The following is a 27,866-nucleotide window of genomic DNA, read 5'->3' as shown; positions in this document are numbered from 1 at the left end:
CAGTCAGGGCTAAACCTGGAGGACTGGTGGATGACTCTCAGTCTGGACTCTACCCTTTGACCTGTTTGGCATGGTTGACCCTACCAAGAACTAAAGCATAAAGCCACAACTCCAGCCAACATAGCTTCCTGGGTCATTGAGGCACGCATCTCCAAATCCTATGACGGGGTTATGGTCCTCCCAGAGGGGTTAGAATTGTGATAGTGTAATAATTAATGGGCTGAATGTAGGGGCCATGTATCTATTTTCTGTCTGTATTGTATATTGTGTTTATTTTGGTAATCTGCCAAGTGTGTTAGACATGGTAGAAGCAAATGAGGACAGTTACGTCGTCACGCTTTGTCCTTGTTACTTGTTTAGTCTTGATGAGCCGTGGATTTTTTGTTGCTCGCTAAAGTACGTGTAGGACAGTAATTCTGATACTGCTAATTAGAATGCTTAGTTACACTGATTTAAATGCTAAAGTTGCTATAACACTAGTTTCATTAGATTTTTATCAAAACAAGATTATTCGTCTTTGCTAGTTTTGTAATAAAGGACCAAATGTACCTTGGTCGATTTGGCAGCACGTCATACACTCTCTCAGCGGTTTTGGTTTGTTTTCAAGTAACTGTTACAGCATGCTTGCTTTTATTAGTCAAGGCCTTGAGCTTAAGAGTCAAGAAATTATGTTGCAGATTTGTAGAACTCTAGTTAGGCTACATAGAATAGTACAGCACAGTACAAGACCTTCGCCCACAATAACCTACTCCAAGTTTAATCAAACTCTTCCCTCCCACGTAGCCTTCCATTTTTCATTCATTCATTCATGTGCCTATTTAAGAGTCTCTTAAATATCCGGAACATATCTGCCTCTGCTTCCACTTCCACCCCAGCAGTGCTTTACATATGCACTTACCACTCTCCATTTAAAATAAATCTACCTTTGAGATCCTCCCTATGCTTTCCTGCAATGCCTGCTTATGTTGGCCATTTCCACCCTGGCTGTGTTCTCCAGGGTTAAGGAAGGACATCCTGGCTGTAGAGGAAGTGCAGCGTAGATTCACGAGGTTAATTCCTGGGATGTCTGGACTGTCTTACACAGAGAGGTTAGAGAGACTGGGCTTGTACACACTGGAATTAAGGAGATTGAGAGGGGATCTGATTGAAACATATAACATTATTAAGGGATTGGACAAGATAGAGGTAGGAAATATGTTCCAGATGCTGGGAGAGTCCAGTACCAGAGAGCATGGTTTGAGAATAAGGGGTAGGTCATTTAGGACAGAGTTAAGGAAAACCTTCTTCTCCCAGAGAATTGTGGGGGTCTGGAATGCACTGCCTCGGAAGGTAGTGGAGGCCAATTCTCTGGATGCTTTCAAGAAGGAGCGAGATAGGTATCTTATGGATAGGGGAATCAAGGGATATGGGGACAAGGCAGGAACCGGGTATTGATGGTAATTGATCAGCCATGATCTCAAAATGGCGGTGCAGGCTCAAAGGGCCGAACGGTCTACTTCTGCACCTATTGTCTATTGTCTATGCTTTCTATTGTATTCGGTTCTGGTTGTCCCATCACAGGGAGGCTGCAGGGCTTTCAAGAGGGTGGAGATGCTGTCTGGATTTGAGGGTATGTGCTGAAAGGCGAGGTTGAACAAACTTGAGGTGTTCTCTCTGTAGTGGCAAAGGTTGAGGGGAGATGATAGAGGCTTATAAAACTGGGAGGTAGAGGTAGAGTAGACAGGTTTTATATTTTACCCTGGGTGGAATACATAAAGTGTACATTTAAGGTGAGGTGGTTAAGTTTAAAGGAGATGAGTGGGGACAATTTTGTTGCAGAGAGAGAGGTGAGTGCCAGGGTGGTGCAGCCAAACACAATGGAGACATTTAAGAGGCTTATGTATGTGCAGAGAATGGAGTGATAAGGACTGTATGTAGGGAGAAAGGATGAGGTTCCCTGTTCCCATCCCATGTTCCAAAAATGGTGGGAGTAGGTGGGTTAATAAGCCACTGTTAATTGACTCACTGGCATGTGGGTAAGAAGGGTGAGGGTTGAGGGGAAAGTAGCGAGAAATGTTGAGCAAGCTTAGGGCTTTTCTCTTTGGAGCAGCAGGATGACTGACTATTTGTCAGATGTATGAAATGATAGGTTGTGTGGACAGCTGACCCCTCTTTCCCATGCTGGAAATGGCTAATACAAGAGGGCATAATCTCGGTGATTGCAGGACAGTATACGGTGGGTGTCGGGTAGTTTTTTTACACCTAGTGATAGGTGTGTGGAATGCCCTGCCAGGGGTGATGGGAGAGCTAGATACTTCAGGGACATTTAAGAGATTCTTGCATGGTAGAAAAATGAAAAATATGCTTGTTGATCATGGCGTAAGTTAAACGAAAGGCACAACATCGTGGGCATGTTCCAGAATGAAACAGGATTGGTGGGAATAGTTGATGCACAACACAAACTCATTGGGCTGAGCCAATGAAACACTCAGCTAGTCAGACAGCGTCTGTGCAAAGCGAAATTAACCTTCTCCCTCTGCCTGATCTTGGGTTTTCCTGTCAGTTCCAGGGAAGAAACACTTATCCTATCAAGTCTTGCTGGCTGAGAGAGCTTCTCAAACTGCCCCACATTTCCCTTGCCATTTCCTTCCCCCCCACCCTTACTAGCAATTTAATTTTTATTTCCACCCACCCCCTCCTTTCCCCCCCCCCCCCCACCCCATCTCTGCTGGTGTAATTCACAGAGGGAGATTTGCCTTCAGCTAAGGGATAGAGCTGAGGGACTTTCCACACCCAAAGGGTGCTGGGAAAGAGTGGATTGTTGGGGTGGGGGTGATCTGAAACTCACTGCCAGGCGAATGCTCCACATGGGAGCAAAACAGGCCTTTCGGCTCATTCAATTTGTGCTAGCTCATTCAGGTGTGCCCTGTTTCATTCTACCCCTACATTCCCACAAATATCCAATTAGCTCACAGGTTCCTCAGTAACACTCAAAACTCTCAACTTGCTTCATGTCTGTGGGAGCTTGCTGTGCTCCGGGGGGAGAGACCATAAGAGCAGGACTTGGCAGTCAGGCCCATTGAGCCTGCTCTACCATTCAATTAGATCATGGCTGGTCTGGTGGTCTGGTAATAGACTGAGCTCCACCTACCTTTCTTCCCCCTTCCCCCCCTCCCCCAGAACCTTTAATTCTCCTGCTTTGTAAAAATCTATCTGACTGTGTCTTAAGTGCATGTAATGAGGGAGCCTCTACTGTTCACCTCCATGGGAAAAACAGTTCCTTCTCATTCCTGTCCTAAATCTATTCCTCTGAATGCTCCCTATTTCCGATCTCACCCACCAATGAAAATAACTCCCTGACTCTTTCTTATCTGAGTTTCTAAAAGATTCCTGCTCATTTTTCTGAATTCCAGTGAGTTTAGTTCCACGTGACTCAGTATCTCCTCATAGGTTAACCCCCTCACCTCCAGAATCAACCCAGTGAACCTGTTCTGCACTGTCTCTAATGCCAGTATATCTTTCCTCAAGTAAGTGGTAATGTACATTTTGTAAGGTTGAATTTGGAGTACAAGGTTAATGGAATCCTAGTAGTGTGAAGGAGCAGTAGTATCTTGAGGTCCAGGTCCATAGGTTCCCCTGAAGTTGCCAACAAGTTGATAAGGTGGTTAAGAAGGCTACCTTAACCTTTAATATTCATAGATGTGAGGATGTGGGAAGGCAGGCAGAACCTAAATAAAACAGCTGTAGAAACATCAAGCTCTTTCTCTCTTTGGATTTCAATCTCAGGTGGCGCCAAGTGATGAGGACTTGGAGGAGTTTGACACCAGGACTCCCTATGACCTGGACATGGTGAAGCAAAAGTTTGACGAGGGTGATTACACTTCGGTGGTGAGTCTGGAGCAAGCGAGGGGCCCGGGGAGAGATGGGTGTTCAAATTAATATGACTCCACACGGTCCTGTCAGACACAGAGTGACGCCCCCTCTAAATATCCCATTGCACACACCCAGGATCAGACACAGTGAAGCTCCCTCTATACCGTCCCATCACACACTCCCAGGGTCAGACACAGAGTGATGCTCCCTCCACACCGTCCCATCACACACTCCCGGGGTCAGACACAGTGAAGCTCCCTCTACAACGTCCCATCACACACTCCCGGGGTCAGACACCGTGTGGAGCTGTTCAGATTGAACTTGAAGAAATTGATGAAAACTGCTGGATAAAGTGTATTGCATATATTGGAGGAGGTGCAGAGGTCCTGAACATCTGAGTGAGTGGCTATTTTAGTGTGGAGGCTTCTTTTAGAGCTTTCTCCACCTGTTTGGACTGTGTTTGTTGACATCTGCTAAATGTCTTGCTTCTCACTGTGGCTGCTGGCAACTTACCAGGAAGCCGTTTCGCTCCAAAAGCAGGGAGATATGCATATTTGTTGTCCTGCTGACACTGGAAGAACACCCCTTCCTCCTGCTGTGCTGTGTTTCTCAATCAGTGTGGGTTCAAGAGCATTTTGGATGTCTTGATCTTCCGTGGCCTGGGAGTTCCTCAAGACCGATGGAGCCTTTCCTGGCATTGGAATTTCTGGTATCATGCTAAAAGGGACTCTTGACTGCTGGGCACTTCCCTACTGCCCCAGCAACAGAAGATTCCTCTTCCACCCTGCTGGATCATCTGTGACTTGCTCCAGCTCTTCTTCGGGCCCCAAAAAGTTAGGGTGACTGGACCAACAGGGTCTGCTAATACCACAGGAGCTGTTTAACTGCAGGAAGTTGCACATTTTTCTATCCAGGAACACCACTCACTCCACGAATTTTATCAGCAGGCGCTGCCGCTACATTTTGAGCAGTGCTTATTCTATCTGTTTCTCATTTTGGACTGTTATGCCACCACACTGGTTCGGTCTCCTGGCAGTCACAGACCTCCGGGGAACTAGGCAAGGGCGGCTGCCTCTCCATTCTCAGACAATGCCCTGTTTCAGTTGGTGGAGGATGAACGCAGGGTGCAATGCATCTTTTAACCTTGAATAAATCTGGGGTAGTGCTTGGAGGCCATGGAGCACTTTGTTGGTGTACATGATACATTGGCCTCTGAGAAAGCGTTTGGGAAGGCGCTGTTCTACCTGAGGACTGGCAAGTTGGTGCACTGGGCTCTCAGCTGGGGGGATCACAGTTAGAGACACATTTTTGAAGATAGAGCTCATGACCACTCCCACACAACGGGCCTACTGGGCCTAAACACCTTCCTCTGCAACTGGATCCTAGACCTCCTGACTGGGAGACCTCAGTCCGGATCGGGAGCAGCATCTCCAACACCATCGTACCGAGCACGGGGGCTCCCCAGGGCTGTGTGCTCAGTCCACTGCTGTTCACTCTGCTGACCCACGGCTGTGCTGCAACACACAGCTCGAACCACATCATCAAGTTTGCCGATGACACGACCGTGGTGGGTCTCATCAGCAAGAACGACAAGTCACCTTACAGACAGGAGGTGCGGTGGCTAACGGACTGGTGCAGAGCCAAGAACCTGTCTCTGAATGTGAACAAAACAAAAGAGATGGTTGTTGACTTCAGGAGGGCACGGAGTGACCACTCCCCGCTGAACATTGATGGCTCCTCGGTAGAGGTCGTAAGGAGCACCAAATTTCTTGGTGTTCACCTGGCGGAGAATCTCATCTGGTCCCTCAACACCAGCTCCATAGCAAAGAAAGCCCAGCAGCGTCTCTACTTTCTACGAAGGCTGAGGAAAGTCCATCTCCCAGCCGCCATCCTCATCACATTCTACAGGGGTTGTATTGAGCGTATCCTGAGCAGCTGTATCACTGCCTGGTTCGGAAATTGCACCACCTCGGATCGCAAGACCCTGCATGTCTTGAGGTCAGCTGAGAAGATCATTGGGGTCTCTCTTCCCGCCATTACGGACATTTACACTACACGCTGCATCCGCAAAGCAAACAGCATTATGAAGGACCCCACGCAACCCTTATTCTAGTGGTCGCCAACCCATCGATCGTGATCGACTGGTCAATCTTTGAGACTTTCCCAAAAAAAATGAAAAATAAATACACAAATACTGTTGAGAGATTGTTTCTGGGTTGCGGGGATTTAGTTCCGTTCTTTCTGCCCAGTGCGCATGCGTGTAGCTCCCCCGCCACACACTGGTCCCCAACCACCGAGCGGCAAGGAAACAATTTGAGTCAGCTGCACCTTTCCTCATTCCTTGTCACACCCACTGTTATAACCATATAACAATCACAGCACGGAAACAGGCCATCTTGGCCCTCCTAGTCCGTGCCGTGTTGAATTTGAACGCACGCGAGGTCATTACCCAAGCGCGTCAGGGATCACTGGTTGGCCTCAGGTAACTGGCTGGCGAGAAGTGCAGTTGCTACCGGTCTGGAGTGCAGACAGATGAGTGCCTGCGCTGAACCTGTTTAGCACAACGAATGTTCGTGGGGAACCAGGTGCTAAAATATTCACAGATGACATAATTCCGGTTCAGGGTTCCGTAAGTAGCAGAGCAGCTACCTCACTGTGATCTACTGAAACAAACTTTTGTTGGCCGATAGATCCTCCAGTGGGGGGCAGGTGCGTCCTGTCGCACTCCTCGCTCGGTCGGTTGGTCGCTCTCTCCGGACTGCAACCCCGGTACGGGACAGACACATCTGGCCAAGGCGGTGGGCGGTTGGTCAGTCTCTCTCCGGACTGCGACCCCGGTACGGGAAGAGACGCACCAGACCAAGGCGGTGGGCGGTTGGTCGCTCTCTCCGGACTGCAACCCCGGTACGGGACAGACACATCTGGCCAAGGCGGTGGGCGGTTGGTCAGTCTCTCTCCGGACTGCAACCCCGGTACGGGAAGAGACGCACTAGACCAAGGCGGTGGGCGGTTGGTCAGTCTCTCTCCGGACTGCGACCCCGGTACGGGAAGAGACGCACCAGACCAAGGCGGTGGGCGGTTGGTCGCTCTCTCCGGACTGCAACCCCGGTACGGGACAGACACATCTGGCCAAGGCGGTGGGCGGTTGGTCAGTCTCTCTCCGGACTGCGACCCCGGTACGGGAAGAGACGCACCAGACCAAGGCGGTGGGCGGTTGGTCGCTCTCTCCGGACTGCAACCCCGGTACGGGACAGACACATCTGGCCAAGGCGGTGGGCGGTTGGTCAGTCTCTCTCCGGACTGCAACCCCGGTAAGGGGACAGACACATCTGGCCAAGGCGGTGGGCGGTTGGTCAGTCTCTCTCCGGACTGCAACCCCGGTACGGGGACAGACACATCTGGCCAAGGCGGTGGGCGGTTGGTCAGTCTCTCTCCAGACTGCGACCCCGGAACGGGAAGAGACGCACCAGACCAAGGCGGTGGGCGGTTGGTCGGTCTCTCTCCAGACTGCGACCCCGGAACGGGAACAGACGCACCAGACCAAGGCGGTGGGCGGTTGGTCAGTCTCTCTCCGGACTGCGACCCCGGTACGGGAACAGACGCACCAGACCAAGGCGGTAGGTGGTTGGTCGGTCTCTCTCCAGACTGCGACCCCAGTACGGGAACAGACGCACCAGACCAAGGCGGTGGGCGGTCCGTCGGTCTCTCTCCGGACTGCGACCGCCGCGGCTCCGGTACAGGAACAGACGCACCAGACCAAGGCGGTGGGCGGTCGGTCGGTCTCTCTCCGGACTGCAACCCCGGTACGGGAAGAGACGCACCAGACCAAGGCGGTGGGCGGTTGGTCGGTCTCTCTCCAGACTGCGACCCCGGAACGGGAACAGACGCACCAGACCAAGGCGGTGGGCGGTTGGTCAGTCTCTCTCTGGACTGCGACCCCGGTACGGGAACAGACGCACCAGACCAAGGCGGTAGGTGGTTGGTCGGTCTCTCTCCGGACTGCGACCTCAGTACGGGAACAGACGCACCAGACCAAGGCGGTGGGCGGTCGGTCGGTCTCTCTCCGGACTGCGACCGCCGCGGCTCCGGTACAGGAACAGACGCACCAGACCAAGGCGGTGGGCGGTCGGTCGGTCTCTCTCCGGACTGCGACCGCCGCGGCTCCGGTACAGGAACAGACGCACCAGACCAAGGCGGTGGGCGGTCGGTCGGTCTCTCTCCGGACTGCAACCCCGGTACGGGAAGAGACGCACCAGACCAAGGCGGTGGGCGGTTGGTCGGTCTCTCTCCAGACTGCGACCCCGGAACGGGAACAGACGCACCAGACCAAGGCGGTGGGCGGTTGGTCAGTCTCTCTCCGGACTGCGACCCCGGTACGGGAACAGACGCACCAGACCAAGGCGGTGGGCGGTCCGTCGGTCTCTCTCCGGACTGCGACCGCCGCGGCTCCGGTACAGGAACAGACGCACCAGACCAAGGCGGTGGGCGGTCGGTCGGTCTCTCTCCGGACTGCAACCCCGGTACGGGAAGAGACGCACCAGACCAAGGCGGTGGGCGGTTGGTCGGTCTCTCTCCAGACTGTGACCCCGGAACGGGAACAGACGCACCAGACCAAGGCGGTGGGCGGTTGGTCAGTCTCTCTCCGGACTGCGACCCCGGTACGGGAACAGACGCACCAGACCAAGGCGGTAGGTGGTTGGTCGGTCTCTCTCCAGACTGCGACCCCAGTACGGGAACAGACGCACCAGACCAAGGCGGTGGGCGGTCGGTCGGTCTCTCTCCGGACTGCGACCGCCGCGGCTCCGGTACAGGAACAGACGCACCAGACCAAGGCGGTGGGCGGTCGGTCGGTCTCTCTCCGGACTGCGACCGCCGCGGCTCCGGTACAGGAACAGACGCACCAGACCAAGGCGGTGGGCGGTCGGTCGGTCTCTCTCCGGACTGCAACCCCGGTACGGGAAGAGACGCACCAGACCAAGGCGGTGGGCGGTTGGTCGGTCTCTCTCCAGACTGCGACCCCGGAACGGGAACAGACGCACCAGACCAAGGCGGTGGGCGGTTGGTCAGTCTCTCTCCGGACTGCGACCCCGGTACGGGAACAGACGCACCAGACCAAGGTGGTAGGTGGTTGGTCGGTCTCTCTCCGGACTGCGACCCCGGTACGAGAACAGATGCACCAGACCAAGGCGGTGGGTGGTCGGTCGGTCTCTCCGGACTGCGACCCCGGTACGGGAACAGACGCACCAGACCAAGGCGGTGGGTGGTCGGTCGGTCTCTCTCCGGACTGCAACCCCGGTACGGGAAGAGACGCACTAGACCAAGGCGGTGGGCGGTTGGTCGGTCTCTCTCCGGACTGCGACCCCGGTACGGGAACAGATGCACCAGACCAAGGCGGTGGGCGGTCGGTCGGTCTCCGGACTGCGACCCCGGTACGGGAACAGACGCACCAAACCAAGGCGGTGGGCTGTCGGTCGGTCTCTCTCCGGACTGCGACCCCGGTACGGGAACAGATGCACCAGACCAAGGCGGTGGGCGGTCAGTCAGTCTCTCTCCAGACTGCGACCCCAGTACGAGAACAGATGCACCAGACCAAGGCAGTGGGTGGTCGGTCAGTCTCTCCGGACTGCGACCCCGGTATGGGAACAGATGCACCAGACCAAGGCGGTGGGCGGTTGGTCAGTCTCTCTCCAGACTGCGACCGCCGTGGCCCCGGTACGGGAACAGACGCACCAGACCAAGGCGGTGGGCGGTCGGTCGGTCTCTCTCCAGACTGCGACCCCGGTACGAGAACAGATGCACCAGACCAAGGCGGTGGGTGGTTGGCCAGTCTCTCCGGACTGCGACCCCGGTACGGGAACAGATGCACCAGACCAAGGCGGTGGGCGGTTGGTCAGACTCTCTCCGGACTGCGACCCCGGTACGAGAACAGACACACCAGACCAAGGCGGTAGGTGGTCGGTCAGTCTCTCTCCAGACTGCGACCCCAGTACGAGAACAGACACACCAGACCAAGGCGGTGGGCAGTTGGTCGGTCTCTCTCCGGACTGCGACCACCGCGGCCCCGGTACGGGAACAGACGCACCAGACCAAGGCGGCGGGCGTGAGGCTGGAGTTTGGGCCAGAGTCTGTCTGATGAGACAATGAAGCCCTCAAAACTGCTTTAGTACTCTGAGTCCATACACCCCGCACTTAAATACAAACTCGCTGAGTTTTTTTCAGCGTTAAAAACATGAGCAAGAGGTAAGTGCTGAGAGCCACGTAAACTAAATTGCGGAATAGACTGGACATAAGGAACCTGCTTCGAGTATCACTGTTTTCCGGTCGTGTTTAAACCCCACCCCTGTCAGCCGATCCGCAAGAATATTGTCGAAATTAAACCGGTCCGCCGGGCAAAAAAAGGGTGGTGACCCCTGGTGTTCATACATTATTTCTACTTCCGGGTTGCGGGGTTTTACTTCTGGTCTTTTCTGCCCCGGTGCGCATGCGTGTAACTAATCGATTTGGAGTCATCTTGCCTTTCATTAAGGCTGAGGTAGGGGATCTTGTGCTTCAAAAGTTTGGTGACCACTACCTTATACAAACACTTCTCCCTCCTGCCGTCTGGGAAAAGGCTCCGAAGCATTCAGACTCTCACGACCAGACTATGTAACAGTTTCTTCCCCCAAGCTATCAGACTCCTCAATACCCAGAGCCTGGACTGACACCTTACTGCCCTATTGTCTTATTTATTATTTATTGTAATGCCTGCACTGTTTTGTGCACTTTATGCAGTCCTGGGTAGGTCTGTAGTAGAGTAGTTTTGTTTCCCCCATGTTTTTTATGTAGTTCAGTCTAGGTTTTGTACTGTGAGATGTAACACCATGGTTCTGAAAAACGTCTCATTTTTACTGTGTACTGTACCAGCAGTTATGGTCGAAATGACAATAAAAGTGACTTGACTTGATCCTTGGGCACCGTCCCTTCACACATTTCTGGGGTCAGACACTGAATGAAGCTCCCTCAGCATAATCCTGTCATGCTCATGGGGTCAGACACACCATCCCATCACACACTCTTGGGGTCAGACACAGAATTAAGCTACCTCAACACTGTCTCGTTGCTTGAAAACTAGAAATCTCTGGGTACAGATAGCCCACTCAGGGGGGACTGTAATCGTGAAATGAGGATCCATCCATTGACTCCCCTCAAGTGTATCCACCTTAAACCTTTCCTCACCCACGCCCCCTTCCTGCACCTTCACCCTCTTGTTCAGACTCCTCACCTTGCGCTCTCCCTCCCTGTAGCTGGGTTTCTCCGACGATGTAGTACGGATCATTCAGAGCAGCATCAACGAGGAGCTGGAACATCCTGATGCCAAGCGAGCCAGCATCTCTGCCAAAGCCTACTTCATAAAGGTACCTCCCCATTAGTCCCGCTTCGCTTCCCTGACACGAGTCTCCAGCAACTGTTCCCAAACACTTTGACGTGAGGCTAGAAAGTCACTGATGCTGAAAACCTGAAAAAAACAGGCCATGTATACAAAGGCTTGGCAGGTCAGTCAGCACCTGGCAGAAGAGGGAGAGAGTTTACCTCAGACCAGGCAAACTTCTCAAAGTGGTAGGGATGGGTGTAGGGGATGGGAGGGGGTTACAGAGTCAGGGAGGAGATACCTGAAATGGGAGGGGTACAGGGGAGGGATGTGGTCACAGAGATAAGGAGGGGTGTAGTGCCCAGTGGGGATCACAAAGGCAGGGTGGAGTGTAGGGGTTGGAGGGTGTCTCAGTGATGGGGAGGAGTGTAGGGGCTGGAGGGTGTCTCAGTGATGGGGAGGTGTGTAGGGGCCAGAGGGTGTCACAGAGATGGGGAGGTGTGTAGTGGCTGGAGGGTGTCTCAGAGATGGGGAGGTGTGTAGGGGCCAGAGGGTGACTCAGAGGTGGGGAGGAGTGTCGGGGCCAGAGGGTGTCTCAGTGATGGGGAGGTGTGTAGGGGTTGGAGGGTGTCTCAGTGATTAGGAGGTGTGTAGGGGTTGGAGGATGTCTCATAGGTGGGGAGGTGTGTAGGGGCTGGAGGGTGTCTCAGTGATGGGGAGGTGTGTAGGGGCTGGAGGGTGTCTCAGTGATGGGGAGGTGTGTAGGGGTTGGAGGGTGTCTCAGTGATGGCGAGGTGTGTAGGAGCTGGAGGGTGTCTCAGTGATGGGGAGGAGTGTAGGGGCTGGAGGGTGTCTCAGTGATGGGGAGGAGTGTAGGGGTTGGAGGGTGTCTCAGTGATGGGGAGGTGTGTAGGGGCCAGAGGGTGTCACGGAGATGGGGAGGTGTGTAGGGGTTGGAGGGTGTCTCAGAGATGGGGAGGTGTGTAGGGGTTGGAGGGTGTCTCAGAGATGAGGAGGTGTGTAGGGGCCAGAGGGTGTCTCAGAGATGGGGAGGTGTGTCGGGGCCGGAGGGTGTCTAAGAGATGGGGAGGTGTGTCGGGGCCAGAGGGTGTCTCAGTGATGGGGAGGTGTGTAGGGGCTGGAGGGTGTCTCAGTGATGGGCAGGTGTGTAGGGGTTGGAGGGTGTCTCAGTGATGGGGAGGAGTGTAGGGGCTGGAGGGTGTCTCAGTGATGGGGAGGAGTGTAGGGGTTGGAGGGTGTCTCAGTGATGGGGAGGTGTGTAGGGGTTGGAGGGTGTCACAGTGATGGGGAGGTGTGTAGGGGTTGGAGGGTGTCTCAGTGATGGGGAGGAGTGTAGGGGCTGGAGGCTGTCTCAGAGATGGGGAGGTGTGTAGGGGTTGGAGGGTGTCAGAGATGGGGAGGAGTGTAGGGGTTGGAGGGTGTCTCAGTGATGGGGAAGTGTGTAGGGTATCTCAGAGATGGGGAGGTGTGTAGGGGTTGGAGGGTGTCTCAGTGATGGGGAGGTGTGTAGGGGCTGGAGGGTGTCTCAGTGATAGGGAGGTGTGTAGCGGTTGGAGGGTGTCTCAGAGATGGGGAGGTGTGTAGGGGTTGGAGGGTGTCCAGAGATGGGGAGGTGTGTAGGGGTTGGAGGATGTCTCAGAGATGGGGAGGTGTGTAGGGGTTGGAGGGTGTCTCAGTGATGGGCAGGTGTGTCGCGGTTGGAGGGTGTCTCAGTGATGGGGAGGTGTGTAGCGGTTGGAGGGTGTCTCAGTGATGGGGAGGTGTGTAGGAGTTGGAGGGTGTCAGTGATGGGGAGGTGTGTAGGGGCTGGAGGGTGTCTCAGTGATGGGCAGGTGTGTAGGGGCTGGAGGGTGTCTCAGTGATGGGGAGGTGTGTAGGGGCTGGAGGGTGTCTCAGTGATGGGGAGGAGTGTAGGGGCCAGAGGGTGTCTAAGTGATGGGGAGGAGTGTAGGGGTTGGAGGGTGTCCCAGTGATGAGGAGGTGTGTAGGGGCCAGAGGGTGTCTCAGAGATGGGGAGGTGTGTCGGGGCCGGAGGGTGTCTCAGAGGTGGGGAGGTGTGTCGGGGCCAGAGGGTGTCTCAGTGATGGGGAGGTGTGTAGGGGTTGGAGGGTGTCTCAGTGATTAGGAGGTGTGTAGGGGTTGGAGGGAGTCAAAGAGATGGGGAGGTGTGTAGGGGTTGGAGGGTGTCTCAGTGATGGGGAGGTGTGTAGGGGCTGGAGGGTGTCTCAGTGATGGGCAGGTGTGTAGGGGTTGGAGGGTGTCTCAGTGATGGGGAGGAGTGTAGGGGCTGGAGGGTGTCTCAGTGATGGGGAGGAGTGTAGGGGTTGGAGGGTGTCTCAGTGATGGGGAGGTGTGTAGGGGTTGGAGGGTGTCTCAGTGATTAGGAGGTGTGTAGGGGTTGGAGGATGTCTCATAGGTGGGGAGGTGTGTAGGGGCTGGAGGGAGTCTCAGTGATGGGGAGGTGTGTAGGGGTTGGATGCTGTCTCAGTGATGGGGAGGTGTGTAGGGGTTGGAGGGTGTCTCAGTGATGGGGAGGTGTGTAGGGGTTGGAGGGTGTCACAGTGATGGGGAGGTGTGTAGGGGTTGGAGGGTGTCTCAGTGATGGGGAGGAGTGTAGGGGCTGGAGGCTGTCTCAGAGATGGGGAGGTGTGTAGGGGTTGGAGGGTGTCAGAGATGGGGAGGAGTGTAGGGGTTGGAGGGTGTCTCAGTGATGGGGAAGTGTGTAGGGTATCTCAGAGATGGGGAGGTGTGTAGGGGTTGGAGGGTGTCTCAGTGATGGGGAGGTGTGTAGGGGCTGGAGGGTGTCTCAGTGATAGGGAGGTGTGTAGCGGTTGGAGGGTGTCTCAGAGATGGGGAGGTGTGTAGGGGTTGGAGGGTGTCCAGAGATGGGGAGGTGTGTAGGGGTTGGAGGATGTCTCAGAGATGGGGAGGTGTGTAGGGGTTGGAGGGTGTCTCAGTGATGGGCAGGTGTGTCGCGGTTGGAGGGTGTCTCAGTGATGGGGAGGTGTGTAGCGGTTGGAGGGTGTCTCAGTGATGGGGAGGTGTGTAGGAGTTGGAGGGTGTCAGTGATGGGGAGGTGTGTAGGGGCTGGAGGGTGTCTCAGTGATGGGCAGGTGTGTAGGGGCTGGAGGGTGTCTCAGTGATGGGGAGGTGTGTAGGGGCTGGAGGGTGTCTCAGTGATGGGGAGGAGTGTAGGGGCCAGAGGGTGTCTAAGTGATGGGGAGGAGTGTAGGGGTTGGAGGGTGTCCCAGTGATGGGGAGGTGTGTAGGGGCCAGAGGGTGTCACGGAGATGGGGAGGTGTGTAGGGGTTGGAGGGTGTCTCAATGATGGGGTGGTGTGTAGTGGCTGGAGGGTGTCTCAGAGATGAGGAGGTGTGTAGGGGCCAGAGGGTGTCTCAGAGGTGGGGAGGTGTGTCGGGGCCAGAGGGTGTCTCAGTGATGGGGAGGTGTGTAGGGGTTGGAGGGTGTCTCAGTGATTAGGAGGTGTGTAGGGGTTGGAGGGAGTCAAAGAGATGGGGAGGTGTGTAGGGGTTGGAGGGTGTCTCAGTGATGGGGAGGTGTGTAGGGGCTGGAGGGTGTCTCAGTGATGGGCAGGTGTGTAGGGGTTGGAGGGTGTCTCAGTGATGGGGAGGAGTGTAGGGGCTGGAGGGTGTCTCAGTGATGGGGAGGAGTGTAGGGGTTGGAGGGTGTCTCAGTGATGGGGAGGTGTGTAGGGGTTGGAGGGTGTCTCAGTGATTAGGAGGTGTGTAGGGGTTGGAGGATGTCTCATAGGTGGGGAGGTGTGTAGGGGCTGGAGGGAGTCTCAGTGATGGGGAGGTGTGTAGGGGTTGGATGCTGTCTCAGTGATGGGGAGGTGTGTAGGGGTTGGAGGGTGTCTCAGTGATGGGGAGGTGTGTAGGGGTTGGAGGGTGTCACAGTGATGGGGAGGTGTGTAGGGGTTGGAGGGTGTCTCAGTGATGGGGAGGAGTGTAGGGGCTGGAGGCTGTCTCAGAGATGGGGAGGTGTGTAGGGGTTGGAGGGTGTCAGAGATGGGGAGGAGTGTAGGGGTTGGAGGGTGTCTCAGTGATGGGGAAGTGTGTAGGGTATCTCAGAGATGGGGAGGTGTGTAGGGGTTGGAGGGTGTCTCAGTGATGGGGAGGTGTGTAGGGGCTGGAGGGTGTCTCAGTGATAGGGAGGTGTGTAGCGGTTGGAGGGTGTCTCAGAGATGGGGAGGTGTGTAGGGGTTGGAGGGTGTCCAGAGATGGGGAGGTGTGTAGGGGTTGGAGGATGTCTCAGAGATGGGGAGGTGTGTAGGGGTTGGAGGGTGTCTCAGTGATGGGCAGGTGTGTCGCGGTTGGAGGGTGTCTCAGTGATGGGGAGGTGTGTAGCGGTTGGAGGGTGTCTCAGTGATGGGGAGGTGTGTAGGAGTTGGAGGGTGTCAGTGATGGGGAGGTGTGTAGGGGCTGGAGGGTGTCTCAGTGATGGGCAGGTGTGTAGGGGCTGGAGGGTGTCTCAGTGATGGGGAGGTGTGTAGGGGCTGGAGGGTGTCTCAGTGATGGGGAGGAGTGTAGGGGCCAGAGGGTGTCTAAGTGATGGGGAGGAGTGTAGGGGTTGGAGGGTGTCCCAGTGATGGGGAGGTGTGTAGGGGCCAGAGGGTGTCACGGAGATGGGGAGGTGTGTAGGGGTTGGAGGGTGTCTCAATGATGGGGTGGTGTGTAGTGGCTGGAGGGTGTCTCAGAGATGAGGAGGTGTGTAGGGGCCAGAGGGTGTCTCAGAGGTGGGGAGGTGTGTCGGGGCCAGAGGGTGTCTCAGTGATGGGGAGGTGTGTAGGGGTTGGAGGGTGTCTCAGTGATTAGGAGGTGTGTAGGGGTTGGAGGATGTCTCATAGGTGGGGAGGTGTGTAGGGGTTGGAGGGTGTCTCAGTGATGGGGAGGAGTGTAGGGGCTGGAGGGTGTCTCAGTGATGGGGAGGTGTGTAGGGGTTGCAGGGTGTCTCAGAGATGGAGAGGTGTGTAGGGGTTGGAGGGTGTCTCAGTGATGGGGAGGTGTGTATGGGTTGGAGGGTGTCTCAGTGATGGGGAGGTGTATAGGGGTTGGAGGGTGTCTCAGTGATGGGGAGGTGTGTAGGGGTTGGATGCTGTCTCAGTGATGGGGAGGTGTGTAGGGGTTGGAGGGTGTCTCAGTGATGTGGAGGTGTGTAGGGGTTGGAGGGTGTCTCAGAGATGGAGAGGTGAGTAGCGGTTGGAGGGTGTCTCTGTGATGGGGAGGTGTGTAGGGGTTGGAGGGTGTCAGTGATGGGGAGGTGTGTAGGGGCTGGAGGGTGACACAGTGATGGGGAGGTGTGTAGGGGTTGGAGGGTGTCTCAGTGATGGGGAGGAGTGTAGGGGCTGGAGGGTGTCTCAGAGATGGGGAGGTGTGTAGGGGTTGGAGGGTGTCTCAGTGATGGGGAAGTGTGTAGGGGTTGGAGGGTGTCTCAGAGATGGGGAGGTGTGTAGGGGTTGGAGGGTGTCTCAGTGATGGGGAGGTGTGTAGCGGTTGGAGGGTGTCTCAGTGATGGGGAGGTGTGTAGGGGTTGGAGGCTGTCTCAGTGATGGGGAGGTGTGTAGGGGTTGGAGGGTGTCAGAGATGGGGAGGTGTGTAGCGGTTGGACGGTGTCTCGGAGATGGGGAGGAGTGTAGTGGCTGGAGGGTGTCTCAGAGATGGGGAGGTGTGTAGGGGTTGGAGGGTGTCTCAGTGATGGGGAGGTGTGTAGGGGTTGGAGGGTGTCTCAGAGATGGGGAGCTGTGTAGGGGTTGGAGGGTGTCTCAGTGATGGGGAGGTGTGTAGCGGTTGGAGGGTGTCTCAGTGATGGGGAGGTGTGTAGGGGTTGGAGGGTGTCTCAGTGATGGGGAGGTGTGTAGGGTGTCTCAGTGATGGGGAGGTGTGTAGGGGTTGGAGGGTGTCTCAGTGATGGGGAGGTGTGTAGGGTGTCTCAGTGATGGGGAGGTGTGTAGGGTGTCTCAGAGATGGGGAGGTGTGTAGGGGTTGGAGGGTGTCTCAGTGATGGGGAGGTGTATAGGGGTTGGAGGGTGTCTCAGTGATGGGGAGGTGTGTAGGGGCTGGAGGGTGTCTCAGTGATAGGGAGGTGTGTAGCGGTTGGAGGGTGTCTCAGAGATGGGGAGGTTTGTAGGGGTTGCAGGGTGTCTCAGAGATGGGGAGGTGTGTACGGGTTCGGGGGGTGTCTCAGAGATGGGGAGGTGTGTAAGGGTTGGAGGGTGTCTCAGTGATGGGGAGGTGTGTAGGGGTTCGGGGGGTGTCTCAGAGATGGGGAGGTGTGTAGGGGTTGGAGGATGTCTCAGTGATGGGGAGGTGTGTAGGGGTTGGAGGGTGTCTCAGTGATGGGGAGGTGTGTAGGGGTTGGATGGTGTCTCAGTGATGGGGAGGTGTGTAGGGGTTGTAGGGTGTCACAGTGATGGGGAGCTGTGTAGGGGTTGGAGGGTGTCTCAGTGATGGGGAAGAGTGTAGGGGCTGGAGGGTGTCTCAGAGATGGGGAGGTGTGTAGGGGTCGGAGGGTGTCAGAGATGGGGAGGAGTGTAGCGGTTGGTGGGTGTCTCAGTGATGGGGAGGTGTGTAGGGGTTGGAGGGTGTCTCAGAGATGGGGAGGTGTGTACGGGTTGGAGGGTGTTTCAGTGATGGGGAGGTGTGTAGGGGTTGTAGGGTGTCACAGTAATGGGGAGGTGTGTAGGGGTTGGTGGCTGTCTCAGTGATGGGGAGGAGTATAGGGGCTGGAGGGTGTCTCAGAGATGGGGAGGAGTGTAGGGGCTGGAGGGTGTCTTAGAGATGGGGAGGAGTGTAGGGGCTGGCGGGTGTCTCAGTAATGGGGAGGTGTGTAGGGGTTCGAGGGTGTGACAGAGATGGAGAGGTGTGTAGGGGTTGGAGGGTGTCTCAGTGATGGGGAGGTGTGTAGGGGCTGGAGGGTGTCTCAGTGATGGGGAGATGTGTAGGGGTTGGAGGGTGTCAGAGATGGGGAGGTGTGTAGGGGTTGGAGGGTGTCTCAGAGATGGGGAGGTGTGTAGGGGTTGGAGGGTGTCTCAGTGATGGGGAGGTGTGTAGGGGCTGGAGGGTGTCTCAGTGATGGGGAGGTGTGTAGGGGTTGGAGGGTGTCTCAGTGATCGGGAGGTGTGTAGGGGTTGGAGGGTGTCTCAGTGATGGAGAGGTGTGTAGTGGTTGGACGGTGTCTCAGAGATGTAGAGGTGTGTAGGGGTTGGAGGGTGTCTCAGTGATGGGGAGGTGTGTATGGGTTGGAGGGTGTCTCAGTGATGGGGAGGTGTGTAGGGGTTGCAGGGTGTCTCAGAGATGGAGAGGTGTGTAGGGGTTGGAGGGTGTCTCAGTGATGGGGAGGTGTGTATGGGTTGGAGGGTGTCTCAGTGATGGGGAGGTGTATAGGGGTTGGAGGGTGTCTCAGTGATGGGGAGGTGTGTAGGGGTTGGATGCTGTCTCAGTGATGGGGAGGTGTGTAGGGGTTGGAGGGTGTCTCAGTGATGTGGAGGTGTGTAGGGGTTGGAGGGTGTCTCAGAGATGGAGAGGTGAGTAGCGGTTGGAGGGTGTCTCTGTGATGGGGAGGTGTGTAGGGGTTGGAGGGTGTCAGTGATGGGGAGGTGTGTAGGGGCTGGAGGGTGACACAGTGATGGGGAGGTGTGTAGGGGTTGGAGGGTGTCTCAGTGATGGGGAGGAGTGTAGGGGCTGGAGGGTGTCTCAGAGATGGGGAGGTGTGTAGGGGTTGGAGGGTGTCTCAGTGATGGGGAAGTGTGTAGGGGTTGGAGGGTGTCTCAGAGATGGGGAGGTGTGTAGGGGTTGGAGGGTGTCTCAGTGATGGGGAGGTGTGTAGCGGTTGGAGGGTGTCTCAGTGATGGGGAGGTGTGTAGGGGTTGGAGGCTGTCTCAGTGATGGGGAGGTGTGTAGGGGTTGGAGGGTGTCAGAGATGGGGAGGTGTGTAGCGGTTGGACGGTGTCTCGGAGATGGGGAGGAGTGTAGTGGCTGGAGGGTGTCTCAGAGATGGGGTGGTGTGTAGGGGTTGGAGGGTGTCTCAGTGATGGGGAGGTGTGTAGGGGTTGGAGGGTGTCTCAGAGATGGGGAGCTGTGTAGGGGTTGGAGGGTGTCTCAGTGATGGGGAGGTGTGTAGCGGTTGGAGGGTGTCTCAGTGATGGGGAGGTGTGTAGGGGTTGGAGGGTGTCTCAGTGATGGGGAGGTGTGTAGGGTGTCTCAGTGATGGGGAGGTGTGTAGGGTGTCTCAGAGATGGGGAGGTGTGTAGGGGTTGGAGGGTGTCTCAGTGATGGGGAGGTGTATAGGGGTTGGAGGGTGTCTCAGTGATGGGGAGGTGTGTAGGGGCTGGAGGGTGTCTCAGTGATAGGGAGGTGTGTAGCGGTTGGAGGGTGTCTCAGAGATGGGGAGGTTTGTAGGGGTTGCAGGGTGTCTCAGAGATGGGGAGGTGTGTAGGGGTTGGAGGGTGTCTCAGTGATTAGGAGGTGTGTAGGGGTTGGAGGGTGTCTCAGTGATGGGGAGGAGTGTAGGGGTTGCAGGGTGTCTCAGTGATGGGGAGGTGTGTAGGGGTTGGAGGGTGTCTCAGTGATGGGGAGGTGTGTAGGGGCTGGAGGCTGTCTCAGAGATGGGGAGGTGTGTAGGGGTTGGAGGGTGTCAGAGATGGGGAGGAGTGTAGGGGTTGGAGGGTGTCTCAGTGATGGGGAGGTGTGTAGGGTGTCTCAGAGATGGGGAGGTGTGTAGGGGTTGGAGGGTGTCTCAGTGATGGGGAGGTGTGTAGGGGTTGGAGGGTGTCTCAGTGATGGGGAGGAGTGTAGGGGTTGGAGGGTGTCTCAGTGATGGGGAGGTGTGTAGGGGCCAGAGGGTGTCACAGAGATGGGGAGGTGTGTAGGGGTTGGAGGGTGTCTCAGTGATGGGGTGGTGTGTAGTGGCTGGAGGGTGTCTCAGAGATGGGGAGGTGTGTAGGGGTTGGAGGGTGTCTCAGTGATGGGGTGGTGTGTAGTGGCTGGAGGGTGTCTCAGAGGTGGGGAGGTGTGTCGGGGCCAGAGGGTGTCTCAGTGATGGGGAGGTGTGTAGGGGTTGGAGGGTGTCTCAGTGATTAGGAGGTGTGTAGGGGTTGGAGGATGTCTCATAGGTGGGGAGGTGTGTAGGGGCTGGAGGGTGTCTCAGTGATAGGGAGGTGTGTAGGGGCCAGAGGGAGTCAACGAGATGGGGAGGTGTGTAGGGGTTGGAGGGTGTCTCAGTGATGGGGAGGTGTGTAGGGGCTGGAGGGTGTCTCAGTGATGGGCAGGTGTGTAGGGGTTGGAGGGTGTCTCAGTGATGGGGAGGTGTGTAGGGGTTGGAGGGTGTCTCAGTAATTGGGAGGTGTGTAGGGGTTGGAGGGTGACAGTGATGGGGAGGTGTGTAGGGGTTGGAGGGTGACAGTGATGGGGAGGTGTGTAGGGGCTGGAGGGTGTCTCAGTGATGGGGAGGTGTGTAGGGGCTGGAAGGTGTCACAGAGATGGGGAGGTGTGTAGGGGCTGGAGGTTGTCTCAGTGATGTGGAGGTGTGTAGGGGCTGGAGTGTCTCAGTGATGGGGAGGAGTGTAGGGGCTGGAGGGTGTCTCAGAGATGGGGAGGTGTGTAGGGGCTGGAGGGTGTCTCAGTGATGGGGACGTGTGTGGGGGTTTGAGTGTGTCAGAGATGGGGAGGTGTGTAGGGGTTGGAGGTTGTCTCAGTGATGGGGAGGTGTGTAGGGGTTGGAGGGTGTCAGTGATGGGGAGGTGTGTAGGGGCTGGAGGGTGACACAGTGATGGGGAGGTGTGTAGGGGTTGGAGGGTGTCTCAGTGATGGGGAGGAGTGTAGGGGCTGGAGGGTGTCTCAGAGATGGGGAGGTGTGTAGGGGTTGGAGGGTGTCTCAGTGATGGGGAAGTGTGTAGGGGTTGGAGGGTGTCTCAGAGATGGGGAGGTGTGTAGGGGTTGGAGGGTGTCTCAGTGATGGGGAGGTGTGTAGCGGTTGGAGGGTGTCTCAGTGATGGGGAGGTGTGTAGGGGTTGGAGGCTGTCTCAGTGATGGGGAGGTGTGTAGGGGTTGGAGGGTGTCAGAGATGGGGAGGTGTGTAGCGGTTGGACGGTGTCTCGGAGATGGGGAGGAGTGTAGTGGCTGGAGGGTGTCTCAGAGATGGGGAGGTGTGTAGGGGTTGGAGGGTGTCTCAGTGATGGGGAGGTGTGTAGGGGTTGGAGGGTGTCTCAGAGATGGGGAGCTGTGTAGGGGTTGGAGGGTGTCTCAGTGATGGGGAGGTGTGTAGCGGTTGGAGGGTGTCTCAGTGATGGGGAGGTGTGTAGGGGTTGGAGGGTGTCTCAGTGATGGGGAGGTGTGTAGGGTGTCTCAGTGATGGGGAGGTGTGTAGGGGTTGGAGGGTGTCTCAGTGATGGGGAGGTGTGTAGGGTGTCTCAGTGATGGGGAGGTGTGTAGGGTGTCTCAGAGATGGGGAGGTGTGTAGGGGTTGGAGGGTGTCTCAGTGATGGGGAGGTGTATAGGGGTTGGAGGGTGTCTCAGTGATGGGGAGGTGTGTAGGGGCTGGAGGGTGTCTCAGTGATAGGGAGGTGTGTAGCGGTTGGAGGGTGTCTCAGAGATGGGGAGGTTTGTAGGGGTTGCAGGGTGTCTCAGAGATGGGGAGGTGTGTACGGGTTCGGGGGGTGTCTCAGAGATGGGGAGGTGTGTAAGGGTTGGAGGGTGTCTCAGTGATGGGGAGGTGTGTAGGGGTTCGGGGGGTGTCTCAGAGATGGGGAGGTGTGTAGGGGTTGGAGGATGTCTCAGTGATGGGGAGGTGTGTAGGGGTTGGAGGGTGTCTCAGTGATGGGGAGGTGTGTAGGGGTTGGATGGTGTCTCAGTGATGGGGAGGTGTGTAGGGGTTGTAGGGTGTCACAGTGATGGGGAGCTGTGTAGGGGTTGGAGGGTGTCTCAGTGATGGGGAAGAGTGTAGGGGCTGGAGGGTGTCTCAGAGATGGGGAGGTGTGTAGGGGTCGGAGGGTGTCAGAGATGGGGAGGAGTGTAGCGGTTGGTGGGTGTCTCAGTGATGGGGAGGTGTGTAGGGGTTGGAGGGTGTCTCAGAGATGGGGAGGTGTGTACGGGTTGGAGGGTGTTTCAGTGATGGGGAGGTGTGTAGGGGTTGTAGGGTGTCACAGTAATGGGGAGGTGTGTAGGGGTTGGTGGCTGTCTCAGTGATGGGGAGGAGTGTAGGGGCTGGAGGGTGTCTCAGAGATGGGGAGGAGTGTAGGGGCTGGAGGGTGTCTTAGAGATGGGGAGGATTGTAGGGGCTGGCGGGTGTCTCAGTAATGGGGAGGTGTGTAGGGGTTCGAGGGTGTCACAGAGATGGAGAGGTGTGTAGGGGTTGGAGGGTGTCTCAGTGATGGGGAGGTGTGTAGGGGCTGGAGGGTGTCTCAGTGATGGGGAGATGTGTAGGGGTTGGAGGGTGTCAGAGATGGGGAGGTGTGTAGGGGTTGGAGGGTGTCTCAGAGATGGGGAGGTGTGTAGGGGTTGGAGGGTGTCTCAGTGATGGGGAGGTGTGTAGGGGCTGGAGGGTGTCTCAGTGATGGGGAGGTGTGTAGGGGTTGGAGGGTGTCTCAGTGATCGGGAGGTGTGTAGGGGTTGGAGGGTGTCTCAGTGATGGAGAGGTGTGTAGTGGTTGGACGGTGTCTCAGAGATGGAGAGGTGTGTAGGGGTTGGAGGGTGTCTCAGTGATGGGGAGGTGTGTATGGGTTGGAGGGTGTCTCAGTGATGGGGAGGTGTGTAGGGGTTGCAGGGTGTCTCAGAGATGGAGAGGTGTGTAGGGGTTGGAGGGTGTCTCAGTGATGGGGAGGTGTGTATGGGTTGGAGGGTGTCTCAGTGATGGGGAGGTGTATAGGGGTTGGAGGGTGTCTCAGTGATGGGGAGGTGTGTAGGGGTTGGATGCTGTCTCAGTGATGGGGAGGTGTGTAGGGGTTGGAGGGTGTCTCAGTGATGTGGAGGTGTGTAGGGGTTGGAGGGTGTCTCAGAGATGGAGAGGTGAGTAGCGGTTGGAGGGTGTCTCTGTGATGGGGAGGTGTGTAGGGGTTGGAGGGTGTCAGTGATGGGGAGGTGTGTAGGGGCTGGAGGGTGACACAGTGATGGGGAGGTGTGTAGGGGTTGGAGGGTGTCTCAGTGATGGGGAGGAGTGTAGGGGCTGGAGGGTGTCTCAGAGATGGGGAGGTGTGTAGGGGTTGGAGGGTGTCTCAGTGATGGGGAAGTGTGTAGGGGTTGGAGGGTGTCTCAGAGATGGGGAGGTGTGTAGGGGTTGGAGGGTGTCTCAGTGATGGGGAGGTGTGTAGCGGTTGGAGGGTGTCTCAGTGATGGGGAGGTGTGTAGGGGTTGGAGGCTGTCTCAGTGATGGGGAGGTGTGTAGGGGTTGGAGGGTGTCAGAGATGGGGAGGTGTGTAGCGGTTGGACGGTGTCTCGGAGATGGGGAGGAGTGTAGTGGCTGGAGGGTGTCTCAGAGATGGGGTGGTGTGTAGGGGTTGGAGGGTGTCTCAGTGATGGGGAGGTGTGTAGGGGTTGGAGGGTGTCTCAGAGATGGGGAGCTGTGTAGGGGTTGGAGGGTGTCTCAGTGATGGGGAGGTGTGTAGCGGTTGGAGGGTGTCTCAGTGATGGGGAGGTGTGTAGGGGTTGGAGGGTGTCTCAGTGATGGGGAGGTGTGTAGGGTGTCTCAGTGATGGGGAGGTGTGTAGGGGTTGGAGGGTGTCTCAGTGATGGGGAGGTGTGTAGGGTGTCTCAGTGATGGGGAGGTGTGTAGGGTGTCTCAGAGATGGGGAGGTGTGTAGGGGTTGGAGGGTGTCTCAGTGATGGGGAGGTGTATAGGGGTTGGAGGGTGTCTCAGTGATGGGGAGGTGTGTAGGGGCTGGAGGGTGTCTCAGTGATAGGGAGGTGTGTAGCGGTTGGAGGGTGTCTCAGAGATGGGGAGGTTTGTAGGGGTTGCAGGGTGTCTCAGAGATGGGGAGGTGTGTACGGGTTCGGGGGGTGTCTCAGAGATGGGGAGGTGTGTAAGGGTTGGAGGGTGTCTCAGTGATGGGGAGGTGTGTAGGGGTTCGGGGGGTGTCTCAGAGATGGGGAGGTGTGTAGGGGTTGGAGGATGTCTCAGTGATGGGGAGGTGTGTAGGGGTTGGAGGGTGTCTCAGTGATGGGGAGGTGTGTAGGGGTTGGATGGTGTCTCAGTGATGGGGAGGTGTGTAGGGGTTGTAGGGTGTCACAGTGATGGGGAGCTGTGTAGGGGTTGGAGGGTGTCTCAGTGATGGGGAAGAGTGTAGGGGCTGGAGGGTGTCTCAGAGATGGGGAGGTGTGTAGGGGTCGGAGGGTGTCAGAGATGGGGAGGAGTGTAGCGGTTGGTGGGTGTCTCAGTGATGGGGAGGTGTGTAGGGGTTGGAGGGTGTCTCAGAGATGGGGAGGTGTGTACGGGTTGGAGGGTGTTTCAGTGATGGGGAGGTGTGTAGGGGTTGTAGGGTGTCACAGTAATGGGGAGGTGTGTAGGGGTTGGTGGCTGTCTCAGTGATGGGGAGGAGTGTAGGGGCTGGAGGGTGTCTCAGAGATGGGGAGGAGTGTAGGGGCTGGAGGGTGTCTTAGAGATGGGGAGGAGTGTAGGGGCTGGCGGGTGTCTCAGTAATGGGGAGGTGTGTAGGGGTTCGAGGGTGTCACAGAGATGGAGAGGTGTGTAGGGGTTGGAGGGTGTCTCAGTGATGGGGAGGTGTGTAGGGGCTGGAGGGTGTCTCAGTGATGGGGAGATGTGTAGGGGTTGGAGGGTGTCAGAGATGGGGAGGTGTGTAGGGGTTGGAGGGTGTCTCAGAGATGGGGAGGTGTGTAGGGGTTGGAGGGTGTCTCAGTGATGGGGAGGTGTGTAGGGGCTGGAGGGTGTCTCAGTGATGGGGAGGTGTGTAGGGGTTGGAGGGTGTCTCAGTGATCGGGAGGTGTGTAGGGGTTGGAGGGTGTCTCAGTGATGGAGAGGTGTGTAGTGGTTGGACGGTGTCTCAGAGATGGAGAGGTGTGTAGGGGTTGGAGGGTGTCTCAGTGATGGGGAGGTGTGTATGGGTTGGAGGGTGTCTCAGTGATGGGGAGGTGTGTAGGGGTTGCAGGGTGTCTCAGAGATGGAGAGGTGTGTAGGGGTTGGAGGGTGTCTCAGTGATGGGGAGGTGTGTATGGGTTGGAGGGTGTCTCAGTGATGGGGAGGTGTATAGGGGTTGGAGGGTGTCTCAGTGATGGGGAGGTGTGTAGGGGTTGGATGCTGTCTCAGTGATGGGGAGGTGTGTAGGGGTTGGAGGGTGTCTCAGTGATGTGGAGGTGTGTAGGGGTTGGAGGGTGTCTCAGAGATGGAGAGGTGAGTAGCGGTTGGAGGGTGTCTCTGTGATGGGGAGGTGTGTAGGGGTTGGAGGGTGTCAGTGATGGGGAGGTGTGTAGGGGCTGGAGGGTGACACAGTGATGGGGAGGTGTGTAGGGGTTGGAGGGTGTCTCAGTGATGGGGAGGAGTGTAGGGGCTGGAGGGTGTCTCAGAGATGGGGAGGTGTGTAGGGGTTGGAGGGTGTCTCAGTGATGGGGAAGTGTGTAGGGGTTGGAGGGTGTCTCAGAGATGGGGAGGTGTGTAGGGGTTGGAGGGTGTCTCAGTGATGGGGAGGTGTGTAGCGGTTGGAGGGTGTCTCAGTGATGGGGAGGTGTGTAGGGGTTGGAGGCTGTCTCAGTGATGGGGAGGTGTGTAGGGGTTGGAGGGTGTCAGAGATGGGGAGGTGTGTAGCGGTTGGACGGTGTCTCGGAGATGGGGAGGAGTGTAGTGGCTGGAGGGTGTCTCAGAGATGGGGTGGTGTGTAGGGGTTGGAGGGTGTCTCAGTGATGGGGAGGTGTGTAGGGGTTGGAGGGTGTCTCAGAGATGGGGAGCTGTGTAGGGGTTGGAGGGTGTCTCAGTGATGGGGAGGTGTGTAGCGGTTGGAGGGTGTCTCAGTGATGGGGAGGTGTGTAGGGGTTGGAGGGTGTCTCAGTGATGGGGAGGTGTGTAGGGTGTCTCAGTGATGGGGAGGTGTGTAGGGTGTCTCAGAGATGGGGAGGTGTGTAGGGGTTGGAGGGTGTCTCAGTGATGGGGAGGTGTATAGGGGTTGGAGGGTGTCTCAGTGATGGGGAGGTGTGTAGGGGCTGGAGGGTGTCTCAGTGATAGGGAGGTGTGTAGCGGTTGGAGGGTGTCTCAGAGATGGGGAGGTTTGTAGGGGTTGCAGGGTGTCTCAGAGATGGGGAGGTGTGTAGGGGTTGGAGGGTGTCTCAGTGATTAGGAGGTGTGTAGGGGTTGGAGGGTGTCTCAGTGATGGGGAGGAGTGTAGGGGTTGCAGGGTGTCTCAGTGATGGGGAGGTGTGTAGGGGTTGGAGGGTGTCTCAGTGATGGGGAGGTGTGTAGGGGCTGGAGGCTGTCTCAGAGATGGGGAGGTGTGTAGGGGTTGGAGGGTGTCAGAGATGAGGAGGAGTGTAGGGGTTGGAGGGTGTCTCAGTGATGGGGAGGTGTGTAGGGTGTCTCAGAGATGGGGAGGTGTGTAGGGGTTGGAGGGTGTCTCAGTGATGGGGAGGTGTGTAGGGGTTGGAGGGTGTCTCAGTGATGGGGAGGAGTGTACGGGTTGGAGGGTGTCTCAGTGATGGGGAGGTGTGTAGGGGCCAGAGGGTGTCACAGAGATGGGGAGGTGTGTAGGGGTTGGAGGGTGTCTCAGTGATGGGGTGGTGTGTAGTGGCTGGAGGGTGTCTCAGAGATGGGGAGGTGTGTAGGGGTTGGAGGGTGTCTCAGTGATGGGGTGGTGTGTAGTGGCTGGAGGGTGTCTCAGAGGTGGGGAGGTGTGTCGGGGCCAGAGGGTGTCTCAGTGATGGGGAGGTGTGTAGGGGTTGGAGGGTGTCTCAGTGATTAGGAGGTGTGTAGGGGTTGGAGGATGTCTCATAGGTGGGGAGGTGTGTAGGGGCTGGAGGGTGTCTCAGTGATAGGGAGGTGTGTAGGGGCCAGAGGGAGTCAACGAGATGGGGAGGTGTGTAGGGGTTGGAGGGTGTCTCAGTGATGGGGAGGTGTGTAGGGGCTGGAGGGTGTCTCAGTGATGGGCAGGTGTGTAGGGGTTGGAGGGTGTCTCAGTGATGGGGAGGTGTGTAGGGGTTGGAGGGTGTCTCAGTAATTGGGAGGTGTGTAGGGGTTGGAGGGTGACAGTGATGGGGAGGTGTGTAGGGGTTGGAGGGTGACAGTGATGGGGAGGTGTGTAGGGGCTGGAGGGTGTCTCAGTGATGGGGAGGTGTGTAGGGGCTGGAAGGTGTCACAGAGATGGGGAGGTGTGTAGGGGCTGGAGGTTGTCTCAGTGATGTGGAGGTGTGTAGGGGCTGGAGTGTCTCAGTGATGGGGAGGAGTGTAGGGGCTGGAGGGTGTCTCAGAGATGGGGAGGTGTGTAGGGGCTGGAGGGTGTCTCAGTGATGGGGACGTGTGTGGGGGTTTGAGTGTGTCAGAGATGGGGAGGTGTGTAGGGGTTGGAGGTTGTCTCAGTGATGGGGAGGTGTGTAGGGGCTGGAGGGTGTCTCAGTGATGGGGAGGTGTGTAGGGGTTGGAGGGTGTCTCAGAGATGGGGAGGTGTGTAGCGGTTGGAGGGTGTCTCAGTGATGGGGAG

At 56.8% G+C, this 27,866-nt stretch overlaps 1 protein-coding gene across 1 annotated transcript in view; it reads left to right on the top strand.

Moving 5' to 3' along the window:
* The window catches only part of LOC132385393 (histone-lysine N-methyltransferase 2B-like), a 292,547-nt gene that overhangs the window by 185,333 nt on the left and 79,348 nt on the right, over window positions 1-27,866 (top strand). The window contains exons 17-18 of the mRNA XM_059957436.1: window positions 3,766-3,867; window positions 11,136-11,246. Coding sequence (XP_059813419.1) covers window positions 3,766-3,867; window positions 11,136-11,246 — 213 coding nt within the window. The remainder of the gene's footprint in view (window positions 1-3,765; window positions 3,868-11,135; window positions 11,247-27,866) is intronic.

This window comes from Hypanus sabinus (genome assembly GCF_030144855.1).
Source record: "Hypanus sabinus isolate sHypSab1 chromosome 1 unlocalized genomic scaffold, sHypSab1.hap1 SUPER_1_unloc_2, whole genome shotgun sequence".
Lineage (NCBI taxonomy): Eukaryota > Metazoa > Chordata > Chondrichthyes > Myliobatiformes > Dasyatidae > Hypanus > Hypanus sabinus.
Note: the sequence above shows the minus strand (reverse complement) of the source record. Positions and strands in the feature narration are given on the sequence as shown.